The 15,000-nt window shown below is 43.9% G+C and overlaps 1 protein-coding gene across 1 annotated transcript in view; it reads right to left on the minus strand.

Moving 5' to 3' along the window:
• Positions 1–15,000, minus strand: part of trappc9 (trafficking protein particle complex subunit 9) — a 243,456-nt gene that overhangs the window by 72,199 nt on the left and 156,257 nt on the right. Inside the window, exons 22-23 of the mRNA XM_042076112.1 lie at positions 13,546–13,720; positions 8,091–8,181 (exon numbers count right to left, since the gene is read on the minus strand). Of these exons, the coding sequence (XP_041932046.1) occupies positions 8,091–8,181; positions 13,546–13,720 (266 nt within the window). The remainder of the gene's footprint in view (positions 1–8,090; positions 8,182–13,545; positions 13,721–15,000) is intronic.

The following is a 15,000-nucleotide window of genomic DNA, read 5'->3' on the forward strand; positions in this document are numbered from 1 at the left end:
AGCATACAGACAACACACACACATTCACTAACAACAGAAAAAGTAATTCAAAGTATATAATATAAAAAACACAACTAAGCAATAAGGATAGTAGAAGATAAAGAATATACTAAATATACTAAAATACAAATTATACTAAATAACTTAATATACTTATATTTAATATAGTTATACTTAATCTAAATCAATTCTAAAAAACAGTATCCACATAGTGGGTGATTAATCAATCAAGAGGTGCTTACAATGACTGAGGCAGGGACTGAGCCTGTGATACTGTGCATAGTAAGGTAAGGTAAGGTGCTCTGTGTGAGTGAGTGTCATGGTGACGGTGCAAATGAGTAAGTCAAACAGTGCAACAGTGCAAGAATAAAGTCTATTTTTCTATATATCTATATATAACTATATTAAGAAAAGGTATAAGTGTGGCCACAGTTCGGCTGTGGCATGGAGGGAGGGGTTATGCATATGTGCTAATGTGCTAATATAGCACGCAAACAGTGAGGCAGAAGACGGTGGTAAAAAGTGGCTAGTGGACAGACAGTTCAAAACATGGAGGGGGTGAAGAGGCAGACAGTCTATGCAGAGAAGTCTATTTCTCCTCTTCCCTTAAGTGAAGCAATTGTCTCCCATCACTCTGACATATGGCTCTGGTCATAATAACATACATAGTCACTTAAACTTGTGGTCTTCATATCTGACTAAGGGATATCCATCACATTTGAAGAGATTGAGGTACATTATTTGCCTTATGACTGCTTTCCTACACTGCAACCTTGGCTATCAATTAGAGAAGATCATTACATGGTAAACACGATGATCCATCCGGCGCATACAACTGCAGTGGCTTTTGTGAGAACAATAGTATTAATGTGATTGTGTTGACACTGTTCGATCAAGTAAGGGTGTGAACTAGCACAGCTTGAGTCTCTTAACAGAACAGAGTGATGGGATATGAGGCTTTTATTACATAGCAGCTGGAGACACATTAATATATGTGTGTAAGCACATCCCCAGCCTCTAACTTTCTCACTTTCTCTTAAATTAGTTAACACACACTTTTTAACACACACACACACACACACATCCCATGACTTCCATCAGGTGTACTTTTGCTAAAAAGTGTTCACAAATGGGAACCTCTCAGGCACTTCAAATGAAAAACCTTCAGATCGTTTCCATGGCATGCAAACAGAGCTGTAACCTTAACCGTGGATGCTTCTGAAAGAAAAAAAAAGAAGGAAACAAAAATCTAGACTCTACTGGTTGCTATGGTAACCGGCAACAGCTATGGCCTGCTGGGGACAGTCAGGCAAATGCAGCTCGCACCAAACAAGAGGTCTGCAGGAGGATTACATTACGTTTGGGGACCTAAGCAATCTACAAATCACTGGTAATGCAAGCAAAATAGCATTTTTCAACATTTTTTACCACTACCCAAACTGATTTTGAAGATGTGCCTCAGCATGAGTTGTCCTCAATATGATATGCTGAACATGTTTATTTTCGTATTTCTTTATAGAAATATATATTTTATATTGTATACCTTTTTTTATAGATAATTTTCAAAGGCCCCTGTTTTCACGATTCACTGGCAGAAGCGTAGTGACCACAGCACTAATGCTGGAGAGGCACTTTGCCGTATTGTCCCCGTCCTTGACAGTGCGGGTAAACACTCTCTAAATGGCCCTCTTGATACGCAGGCGTAATCCCACGACGGTACTCCTGCCTTATAACACCTTGTTGATAAAAGAGATCATGGATTTCAGCTTTATTTTTTCTTACCATTGAGTACCGCATATCGAAGCATTCACAAAGCATCATGCCTGGAGAATAATGGGGAGTTTTTCACTTGAGACCAGAGGTAATGTGGTCTTGATGCAAAGCAGTGTGCATTAACCTCTGCTGCACGAATGCTATTAAGTCCATTACTGTTGCAACGCTTTGCTGGCATAATTTCCACGTTTGAACGCTAAAACGGCTTGGTTTATAGAAGTACTTCTTTCCACTACACGTCCACTCATTCCTCAATAGTGATATGTGAATTGATCCTGAGGTATTGATACTTCAAATCCAAACATTTCCTGCTCTCCATTCTCATATTAAAAGATCGATTTTAGTAGTTTGGGCTAAATTAATATTTTATCATCAACAGGAGACACAGTAGAAAATGACTCCGCTTCCACCAGTATGGTCTAATAATACTCAGTTGAAATTAACTATTTCTCCTTCCACCCGTCAAAGTCATATGTGAACTACAGCTCTGTAAACACATGCTCTGTAAACATGATTGTAGTTAAAAAGACTTTCATTAGTGACTCGATTGTCAGTGGCAGGCAGTATCCACGTACATTACACAGAGAGCATGCAGCTTTGGCAGTGTTATCACTGACCACAGAAAAGTGTCTCATGTCTGCCTAGGTTTCAGTTTAGCCTGGTTAGCACACAGACCTTCTCAATTGTAATTGTCATTGACTTATGACTTCTAGCAGGGGCGTAACTAGCACTGAAATCAAATTTAAATTGGTGCATTAAACTCTTACTGAATCGTTTCAGAAGTGTAGAAATCTCGTAAATGAAGGTTTTAAATGCAGTTGTTAACTCAGTTCTAAAGAAAGACACATCCATGCCAGATCAGAGATTGTAATTTGGATGCCTGTGTTTTAGGGACATTGGAATTGGGCTTCAATGGCCTCTTGGCCAGACGGACCTGCAGAGCAAATCTCAAATTTTAGTCTAATAGACGACGTCTAATAGTATAGTAACAGCCCAAAATAACATAGGCATAAATATGTTACTACACTGTCGTAAATGGTGTAACAAGACTCAGTCATCACTAAATGACTCCTCCATTTGACTTTCTGACTTGACTTTCGACTTATTAAGTGGCATTCTAAAGAAACAAAATGGCTTCAGATAGACTTATATCTACAGGGATGGGCTCCCTCAAGCACCATCTTAGAGACGTGCGAGGCCAGTTTAAACGGCAGTCAAGCCTAAATAAATGCCATGTGGAAAGACGCTTGTGTGTGTATGGGTGTGCGTATGATTGTGCTAATGTGTGTGTGGGCAGTGTTGTAATGTAACGGAATACAAATACTTCGTTAATGTACTTAAGTAGAAATTTCACGTATCTGTACTTTACTTTGCTATTTAAATTTATGTCAACTTCCACTTTTACTCCACTACATTTCCTAGATAAAATGTATACTTTTACTCCGTTATATTTCCACTAAGCATCTTCGTTACTCGTTACTAAAACGTAAAATTAGAAAAAATGTGTGCGACTGCAATAAGGGAGGTTTGGCGAATCACTGCTCCTAGATTGCATTACGCACGCTCCGCACGCTGCGCGCTCTATTTCAGCTCTTGTTTGTTGCTAAAGGAGGAGGACACACAACTGAAACCGCCATGGAATCACGAGCACCTACTGGAGGACCTCCCATTATCATAGACGACCACCCCGACGATAGTGGTGAACTCGGTGAACAGGGTAGTGGTGAAGAGAACGTCATACACCCGTGGCCGTATTTGCAAGAAATGTTTCTGTACATCGGCTACCTGCCCTAGCGGCCTGTGAAAGGCTATTTATCCATAGCATCGCAGGAGTTGTCTTCAGTCCAAGAAGAGTAAGACTGAATCAGGCCCGGGGTGGGTAATAGGGAAAATTCCCAGTGGGCCGCTTCACTTTTGGCCCGGTCGAGGAAATAAATATTGACATTTGTCACGTTAGTCTATCTTTTCTTAAAGTAGGACACGTTCCGCATTCTGTGCATGACACCAATGCAATGCCTCTGCATGGGTTGTAGCCTACGTGAGGGAGTTCTCCCCTCCCAAAAAGAGTTGGTTGCGTCCATATATCCCGCTTTTCCAAAAAGTTTTCTCAGATACGGATAGCCAAGCCGGCCCTACAGTAGACACAAGCGTCAGGAAGGATGGAGGGTAGAACGAGGCCAGGAGAGACTGAGCAGCAGATCAACCAGTCGACCACTGAAAATGAGCCCGAAATTAGTGATGAGGAGGCCATGACTACAGGGACAAGTAGAGAGGATAAATTAAAGTTATTTAATGTAAGAAAGAGCAATTACCCTACATGATAAACCTAAATGCCTTGTTTGCTCAGAAGAGGGTGTAGTAAAGGAGTAGGCTAAATCACCAAACAACAATATAGCCTACCCATGCAAGAAACATGTAGCCTAAACATTAGTTCAATATGCCTCTTTGTGGAAGCATGGGATAGGCTACATTTCAAAGGCTTTCTTTCTTTCTTTCTTTCTTTCTTTCTGTTTTGGTAACTTGTGGAATAGTGGAATATTTTTTGTTAACTTCTCAGTTTAAGTGAATTATTATATAACCTTTACACATTTGTTGAACCATGGTACTAATAAAAACTACAGGATAGTAAGAGCTGAAATGTTGCTTAATTTATCCAATTTCCACCACTATGGTCGGTCTTGGGCCTGAAACTCCCGGGCACTGAATTCTGGCAACTTTGAAAACCAGCTTCTTTTGAAGATGAACAGACACCTTTTCAGTTTCAACTAATGACTGGCATATTAGTAGCTGCTGGACATAGGTGGCCTGTGTGTGTGTGTGTGTGATTGACGGTGACCTGGGGAGTAAGCCCTAGAAATGCTCATGCCACATGACCAAAATGCATACGCGGAGTTTGTGGGGGGGCAGGGGGAGCACTGCCCCCCCTGGTGGAAATGGGTAATTGCATTTTTTCATACATTAGTGAAATACGTCTGGCATGACCAGATATTTTAAAAATAATTTAAATAACACCAAACAACAATATAAGGAACGGGCTGCGGTTGATGATGGGAGCAGCCAGGTTTTCTTCTCTTGCGATCCTTCACATCGAAAGTGACATTACGGCCAACCTGACGAGGCATGCAGGACGCAAAAATCAAAAATTACTGTTGCACTAGTATAGACATCTTGCCGTGCCAACGTTGCAATAAAGGTGTCCTAAATGCCATGAATATAAATGTCCTGTCAGCTTACTAATTGATATTGCGTTGTGTGTAGATTTGGAATTTTTATTCCACTTTGTTTAAACAGCAAAGTGGCGAAGCCTCGTTGTAACTGGCTGGTGAATGTGACGCGCGTAGGCCTGGCTAGATACACCATGACCCTTTTCGTGCATCTAGGCCTATACTGATCGCTGTGGATTACTCTTTTTCATGTCATTGGATTACAGCAAAATATGAATATTTTTGTCTTAACGTAATGGCATGATAGCGCTTCGTTTCTGCGTTTGGAGAGGCAGACTGTTAGGTAGGTGAACACTTCCTTTGATTCTTGGAGTTATCGCTATGATTTAGGTCTGCCCTGCCCTCAAAAGCCTACAGTTTGGAGTTTACTTACTTTGCCTTTGTAGAATCGAATTTGAGTGTTTAATGACTCGTTCTCCTTAGCATACATGAACCGATGCATGTTGTTATTTAAAACTCCACTCTGCTAGGTGGCTATAGGCTATATAGTTCATTTTTAATAGCAAACAGAAATGTCAAGATGGCAACAGTTCATTACATTCTTTAATTGAGAAAATATGATTGTACAAAATATTCAATCAATGTGGCGCAAATGAGGCTAGAGGCGGTGGATTAATTTATCAAATGTGAGCAGCAACCAGACCCTATGGGCTAAGCCATAGACAGTAAAAGAAAGGCTAAGCCCCGAATGTTTATTTTGCGTTTCAAGCCAACCGTGCTGCATTGGATTTCATAAGGACGAATTGTTAAATTGTTACAATGTAATTATACATATCTTTATTTAGCATATTTGTTTTCTCCATATGTGCTCATGCTGTGTTCCCCAAGTGGTAGGCCAGGTCCCAGCTGCTACAATTATTTTTTTTTTTTTGTCTGCCCCTCCCTGGCTCAAATGTCAAACTCCGCCTATGCCAAAATGTTCTCCCTACAAGCAGGTCATTTTTTTTTGTGAAAGAAATAAGTTATTTATTTTTCATTTCAGAGAATTGTGCCTAAAAAGTCCTAGAAAATAATGTGATTTGATTTGATGAGTGAGATTAAGAAGATATGGGAACCCTGAATATGCTTTATGCTTTACTATAAGAAAGCCAAAATAAAGTTTACAATAAAAGTTCAAAACAAAACCGCTTGCTTTTTACTTTTACTTCAAATACTTAAGTACATTAAATATCAGAAAAATACTTTTGATACTTAAGTACAGTATATATCAGATACTTTAAGACTTTTACTTAAGTAATATTCTAAAAGGCAACTTTCACTTCTACCAAAGTCTTTTTCTAGTACGATACTTGTACTTTTACTCAAGTATTGCTTTCTAGTACTTTATACAACACTGTGTGTGTGTGTGTGTGTGTGTGTGTGTGTGTGTGTGCGCTGATCACTGAGGAATTGTGCTGTTAATCACCTGAAGGGAGATCCTGGGAGATTCCATGACATTTGAAACATCCGGCGGGCTGTAATGGCTTTCCCATCCTTGGGGGAAGAGGCTGAAGGAGGCTGGGTAATTGAGGCAGTGATAGCCAGCCACCAGCACAGATGATAGAGGCCTCGCAATGTTGCTGGAAATTAGTGGAGCACTAATTGAGAGATGGGCAAACCTCAGGACCACACACACACACACACACACACACACACACACACACAAATATACTCACTCACACACACACAAACACACACACAGACACATGGTGCAGCCAACTCAGGGGCAGTGCCACCGAAAACTATTGAACCTTCTGCAACGTCTTAAACGGCTAAATACAAACTTAATGGAGCAAACTGCCATTAAGGAGTTGGAGCTGTTTGGCGCATATGAAAGGATGGAGCAGTTCTTACAGCCCGGTGTCAAAAGCAATGAAATGGAAGTCTGCCCAACTGAGCACTGAGCTCTGAAGATGAGCGAATTGAGCAGGGGAGATGGGGAGAGCTGGAGGAAAAAACAGCATGTACTTTCAAGACACACACACACACACACACACACACACACAAAAAAACATGGTGTGAAGAGAACCTGTTTTGAGATGCTGGCTGCCAACACCTGGAGAGGGACCGAGTAAAATTAGAAATGGGCTCAGGGCTTTGATCCTGCTGCTGGAAACCCACAAAATCCACCCTAGCGAGGCCGGGAGGAGAGCACAGATGGCTCCCCCTCCTCCAACCTCCCAGCCATCTCTCTCTGTCTGTCTCTCTCTCTTTCTCTCTCTCTCTCTCTCATTCCATGACAGGTTGTCCCTCTCTCCCCTCTCTACAGCTCTTTCCACTCCCTCTCCATGTCCCTGACACCCTCTCCTGCATGTTTTTCCTCCTCTGACGACTGTCCACGCTCCCTCCATCTCTCCGTGTCTCACATCCCTTCTCTCGCTCTCTCTCCCCTCTTCCCTGCTTTCACCTCCCCTCTCTTCATCCCTCACTCCTGTGGAGCGATACAGACAGAGAGATAGCTCTGAGACTAATTAAAAGCGAGGTCCGCTTCTCTAGTCGACACGTCCGAGATCGCTCCACAAACAAACCCTGTGCGGCCGGCACGGCGAACCCTGCTTACAAGACCCTGCTTGGGGGGTGAGGGGGCGGAGGGGTTGTCTCCTGCGGCCCCTGTCCCGTTCAACGCAGGCCAAGAGCTCCTAATGAATGCAAATCACAAACATGGCTTGAGACCATGGGCGGCAGGCACCAGTACCCCAACCCAGCACCGCCGCCCCAACACACACACACAGGCAGAGGCGCACACACACAGACAGAGGCGCACACACTAATTGCTCCGCTTGTTTTGGAAACTAGCGGTGAGAACGACCACCTGCTGCTGTTGCTTTAACACTGTTCCACCCCGCCTCCTAACAAACCACCGCAGTGGATTGGGCCCTCTGCGCCCATCACCTGTCCATCATTACAAAGACACACACAGGAAGTACTCAAGGGTGGAGGGAGACGACCAATCAAAGTGACCCCCCCCATCCACTGATCCATGTCAGGGGGAGAGCAAAGGCATCGGTGCAGGTGGCTTCCGCCGAGGTTATGACGCCCACGGCGGAGCGGGATTGGGGTGTGGGTGGACGGATGAGACTGATGCCCGGCGTGGGCCGCCTTGCGGGCACTTACCCCATTGTAGTGGTGCCAGCTGCAGATGGTCGAGCACCAGCTGGTTGAGCACGCCCTCCACGCTCGCTTCACCCTGGCGCTGCAGAGACGGGTGGGCACGGGTTAAGGAGACGTCGGCGTCAAGAGGGTGGACAAACGCACACACACTCACACACACACACACACACACACACACACACACACACACACACACACACAGCTACAAGTGCTACAACTGTCACATGAGAACAAACTCCCACACAAACACAAATGCAAGAGTGGAGATGCCAAGCAAAACAAAAGGCATGGACAATTAAACAAAGAAACGCCAGCACAATGCCAGCCAGGTCAAAACATTTGGAATCTCAAATGAGGGAAATAACGTTTTCAGTCATCTAGCCTCATGTGACCACAACCTAAAAGGGGAAGTGGATGATAAAGCTAGTTTAAATTAACAGCTGGGCAGACTGCTTTTTTTCAGTTGCATACGATAACGATATGGTAACTCAAATGGCACATTTCAATCGGACATGATTGCTGTGGTCAGTTCGACTTTTCACACTGCAAGACAAACAACAAAAATATCTGACAGGCCAGAAATCCAATCGAATCGAAGCTAGAACGTTGATTGTAACATCTTCTAATCTTCAAAAAGCAAGAAAATGTGTCTGGGGGGGGTATGAATGCATAGGGGATGGATATGCATTTATCACAGTACCTTCTGATAAGTGTATGCTGAAACACTTCACACACTTTGGGCCAATGGGCTTGCCATAGTTCCAACGGCAGCAAAGCTACAGGGGTAAAGAAGTCAAAGCTCTAGTCATCTAGTGATTACATGATTGAGGAAATGAGAGGGAAAGAATATCAAAGAACAAAAAAGAGTATGCACTGCCAAACTATAATTAGCCACATAGCCAAGGCCTGGCACAGCCATCTCTTTTGATATGTTGGCGTATTCACTGAAGAGAGCGAGAGAGATAGAGAGGGAGAGAGAGAGAGAGAGGAAGAGAGAGAGAATGCCAGGAGAGGCGGGGGTGGCCAGGGGAGATGGGGGGATGGAAGGGCTGGAGGCAGGGTGTTGCTGACTGGGAGAGAGCAGAGGAGGCTGCCTGATCCAGCACTGGCTCTGCCAAGAGTTCCGAGTCCCTTTCTTTCTCACACACACACACACACACAAACACACACACACACACCTCTAGGGAGTCACTGTGTACCGCTAGAGAGAGGATGTCTTTTATGCATGTACATGCCTCACAGGTTGACAGGTTGAGCTGGGGGAAGGAAGAGGAAGGTAGGGAGGGAGGGAGGGAGAGAGTGGGGGGGAAAGGAGAGAGAGAGAGAGAGAGAGAGAGAGAGAGAGAGAGAGAGAGGAGAGAGAGTCTACCATAAAAGCACATGCTCACAGTGTGATCAGACACACACGACGTACAGAGTCATATGCCCAACTATACACAAACACACACATACCTATATCCAAATCATGTTTAATATACCTACAAGTAGACAGACATACTGAATGATTTACTATGGTCCTGCAGCTAAAATAGCAATCAGATATGACCACACTGATAAAGGCAACTGGGCACTAAGCTGTGGTCTTAGGCTAGATTAAAGATAGATCTCCACCACCAAAAATAAAATAAAGTCAATTTTTCAGAGTAGCCTTAAAGTAAAACTACATGGTCTAGATTAAACTATGCTTAAGTATGAGCAGAACATTACTCATGAGAACAATTAGGCTAAGTATGCAGGGGGGGGGGGGGGGGGGGGGGGGTCCCTTGGTAGTTTCATGGCTCGAAGCATGTGCAGTAGAAAGAGGGAACCATCTGACAAATGTAAAAAGGTTTCATGTGGACCCTTCAAACAGAAGTAATAAAATAACTTTAAATTGTCATGCATTCCTTCACAGACGTCAAGGCCTCTCTCCACCATTATCCCCTGAAAAAAACACTGAAGCCCAAATAACTCCCCCGCACCCCAATGTCCCCACCTCGCATCCTCCTTTACATTTTAAAAGTACTTCAGACAAACACAAGCGCCTTTATGATCAGTTGATTTCATAATCTTTTGTTGTCGGGGCTTAAATGACTCATCTCTCTGGGGCTGCATTGGGGCCTGCGACTTCGGTGATCAAAGTGGATGGTCAAAGCACCAGCTCCCGCCCCCAACCCCCACTCGCTCTCCTGTCCATTTGCATAAATATCATCTGGTTCTGCCCGGCTGCTTCTGGCTGGGTCAGCTGATTCAGGGTGAGGAGTCGGGGAGAGAGAGACCGTGGCAGAGCCCGTGCAGAGCAGCTCGGCCATTTTAACGGCGCAGTGGTGGGGGAGAGACTAACGGGCCAGTAATGTATGGCTGTGGCGGTGAGTCCTGATCTGCAGCCCACGCGAGAGGCTAGTGAGTGGTTTGTGGAGCCGTACGGTCCCACCCACCCACACACACACACACCTCTGGTTATAGCCACATACACAGAAATCACACACACACTACATCAAATTCTTAAGCTCGTTTTCTTTCATATTTTCATATTTCCATAAGTGGATAGTTCCAATAGCCCTGTCTGAATGGCTGTTTGCACAGGGTGTGCCCACTCATCAAGGTACGACTGAGTGAGAGTGTGTGTGTGTGTGTGTGTGTGTGTGTGTGTGTGTGTGTGTATGAGTTTATATGTGCTTTTTGTGTATTTTTGGCACTCTACCTGCCATCCATCTGTTCTGTCGATGCCTTCATAATGTGCAGCCTTTTTCATATCAGGATCAAGTATTTAAATGTTTACATAACACATGGCTTTCTCTCTCTCTCGCGCTCTCTCTCTGTGTGCGTGTGTACAATTCATACACATATTAATTGATATTCACATTCCATCTGTTACATTTCTTTTTACAAAACACTATTTCTGGTCATTGTACAAGACATTTCAGTTGTCACCAACGCATCTAAATTCAACAGGCAGCTCACATTTTGCTCCGTCAAAAGGCCTGTGATTCGAGCCCCACAGCTCAAAGGAAGTAATGTTTGTGTGTGTTGTAAATTGTCTCCACAATGTCCTAAATGCCCTAACTCCAACAGCTTATAGGAAGCTGCACTAGAGCTATTAGGGCTGTCACTTTTGTGAAAAAATCCTGTTCGATTTTTGAGACATAAGTGTTCATTGAATCGATTGTAAAATCGATTTTTTATGTCTAAGGACATTTCCATTTTCAACGCCAAATATAGGCCAATCCACAAACAACTGCATTAGGACGAACGTAAAGAGGGCGCTTGCAGACGCAAGCCAGCAATATTTCTGATGATTTATTGGCGTGAAGTTTTGTGCACAATGACAAACAGAAGTGCAACATTCTCGAAAACCAGTAAGCCGAGTGGACTGCCATTACATCAGTGACATGACTGCAGGCTTCAACGTAGCTGTGTCTGTGTTTACGATTAGAAATGTCAAACAAATTTCGCCTACGTAGAACTCGATTGCACAGTTTGCGTAGCCTACCGCTTTGTTCTTCTCCATAGTTTGATATACCAAAAATCTGAAGTACTTCCACATCGAACTCCTCAAGTTATTAGGGCCTATCACTCGTCTCTCTACATGTCGCACAGGTTGATCGCGTTGTCCTCCATTTTTTGGCAAAACACGAGCAGCACAGCAGCTGATTAAAACAGCTGTTCCCGGTGCGTAAAATTGGTGGGAATTTTCTTTTTAGCTTTCGCAATACATCTATCTTTTTTTAAAATTTTTATTTCGTTTAAAATTAATAGTGTAAATATTTGGTTAAAATCGATTCCCTATTTTAGTTTTCGAAACTTGTGTTGTTTGGTCCAATCGATTGTGCAATCGATTTTCGAACGTAAAGTGACAGCCCTAAGAGCTATGGTGGTATACATGACAATATCACAGGATATGTCATAGGCACTGTGAATACCTACCAAAACCATCTAAAACTGCCCCACTGACCAAACTAAATAAGTTCCAGACTGTTAAATTACAGTATGATCCTACCGAATGCAGCATGTTCTTGAGGTGTGTCTACCTGTGGCATACGCGTGTTCAATGAAATGCGTGCAATCAATAACACCTCAGGCAGTTGTTCAGACAGGTCTGAAACCCTCCAACCCAGAGAAATCAAAGGAAAGAGTTTGCCGAGAGGATCAGAGAGAACATCATAGACAAACTACAGTTGCACATGTTTTACATGACTATTAACGAGTTTAAGGTGCAGGGGACTGTAAACCGCCTGACTGGATGTGGCTGCATAAGGAAAACCGACCCCAGACTGAAAGTGCACAACATCAAGTCACAATCCTTCTGGGAGAAATGTCTTTTGGACTGATGAGATGAGACTGGTGCTTTTTGGCAAGTCACATCAGCTGTACGTTCACAGACAAATGAAATACGTAGTCTCGAAGGCATCCTGGAGCGAACCATACAGCCTCAAAACAGTATAATGATCTAAACACGAAGGCTAAAAGCTCCAAAGAATGGTTAAAAAAGTGGACTATTCTGAAGTGGACTTCCATGATTCCAGACCCAAATCACTTCAAACATATTCACTTGAATAAGAAAATAGCTGCCTGATAATTGCACAAAGCGCGTTACCAAGATGGCCACCGAGTGGAAAGACTTGCCCATAAGGACTTTGGCTGAACTACCAGTTGACAGATACAGAAGTCTTGTTCAGAGCTACAGAAAGTGTTGGCAGTGATTGCCAAGTGTTGGAAGTGATTGCCTCTAAAGGTTGTGCAACACACTATTAGGTGAATAATATCATTTTTGTCAATTTCTCTTTCATTTGTTTCATTAATTAAAACATTCTGTTGAAGGAAGAGTCAAATCAAACGCAAATTTGCATTAAACATGGACTAAAGAATGATGAATGAAATTACTTTCATCATTTTCAAATTATTTCAAAGAAAAACTGAAGTGATTTTCTTTTTTCGTGGAAGGATATCAACAATTGTAGCCACGGCTGTATGAAAACATCAGACACATTGTTCATCAGAGGGCAGACACACACACACACACACACACACACACACACACACACATCCAGAGTGCAGACACACACACACACAGACACACACACACACACACACACACAAAGGGTTTGGTCAAAAGAAGCCCACAGCCCAAAGCACATGGCATACGTGTCCCCATATGCTGCAGTAAAGAGCTGAGCACAGCCTACAACACAGAGCAGATGCTGTGTCCAGATGCTGGCTACCACTCACCCCTACTGGGACAAACACACACAGACACCAATACACACACACTATTCATCTCTCTCTTTCTCGCTTGATCGCTCTCTCTCTCTTTCTCTCTCTGTCTAACACACATTCATGCATAAACACACACATACACACCTACGCGCGCACACACACACACACACACACACACACACACACACACACACACACACACACCACACACACACACACACACACACACACACACACACACACACAGCGTTCTAAAGGATATGATAGTCCAGCGGATGTTGAGGGTGCTGTTGATGAGGCTGCTCTGGGCCAGCAGCCGCTGCTCCTCCAGCTGCTTGGGGCTGCTGAAGCGCTCAGGGACACCGCCAGCACCCTCCCCCTCAGCCTGCGGGGCCAGCACGCTCTCAAAGGCAAACTTATCCACCTGGATAGCCATCCTGAGACAGAGAGAGAGAGAGAGAGAGAGAGAGAGAGAGGAGAGAGGGAGAGAGGGAGAGAGAGAGAGAGAGAGAGAGAGAGAGGAAGGGATTATGGACATGGAGTATATGAATCTTGGAGTATTCTGCTTGAAAAGAACACCTGAGTAAGTGTGTGTGTGTGTGTGTGTGTGTGTGTGTGTGTGTGTGTGTGTGTGTATGTGTATGTGTGAGCACATGATTGGAATGACATAAGTAGAAAGAGATGTGTTGCTGACATTTCCACCACTTATCTCCGAGCACATTCCCTGCTATAAAAAAAAAAAATACATAAGCAGATCTGAGTGTGGACAGGTGTGACGAGGATCACGTCTTTACCAAGGGAGCACACACACTAACAATTTTAGCTCCTCTTTAGGCTGTCAAGCATCCATAAGCATCGAGTCATTGGAATAAAGAGAGAGGAGAGGAGAGGAGAGGAGAGGAGAGAGGAGAGGGAGAGGAGAGGAGAAGAGAAGAGAAGAGAAGAGGAGGAGGATATTTGTGGGAGTGCTGTTCTTAGAGAATAATGACCTCCAGAATGTGTGTGGTTTGAGCCAAATCAAATGCTGGTAACTGTAAGTATGCGCTCAGTGAGCATCAATAAGACTTCGGTATCAGCCGAGGAAAATGAGTGGAGACGCAAAACAGGTGTGTGCCAGTCGGAGATATTCAGACTGGAGGACAGAATTCAGCATCATAGTATGAACATTTTGAAGCACTTGTGGGACAACCATTTTGTGTGAGTCCTCTACTACTGCATCACACATACACACAAACCACCCTACATATGAATACAAATCTCTCTCACACACACACACACACACTTATCAAAGACAGAGCAGAGATTGACAGGCTTATGTCACTTCCTGTGTTAGTGACAAAAGGCCCCAAGAGTGCAAGTCTTCCAGTCAGTAGGGGCCATCCTGACACACACACACACACACCACACACACACACACACACACACACACACACACACACACACACACACACACACACACACACACACACACACACACACACACACACACACACACGGCTCTCCATTCTCCATCTTACTTTTCCCTATTTCTCATCTCATCACCCCTCATCTCTTCAGCTGTCACTCTCTCCTTGCCCTTCCCCACTCTTCTCCCCTCTCATCTCTGATTCTCTCGCTCTCTTCCTCCCATCTTTTTCACCTCTCCCTCAACACCCTCCCTCTCTGAATGCACTCCATCCCCCTTTTTTCTTCACCCCTTTCCATCACTACCTTTCAG

The sequence above is a fragment of the Alosa sapidissima genome, chromosome 21 (genome assembly GCF_018492685.1).
Source record: "Alosa sapidissima isolate fAloSap1 chromosome 21, fAloSap1.pri, whole genome shotgun sequence".
NCBI classification, from domain to species: Eukaryota; Metazoa; Chordata; class Actinopteri; order Clupeiformes; family Clupeidae; genus Alosa; species Alosa sapidissima.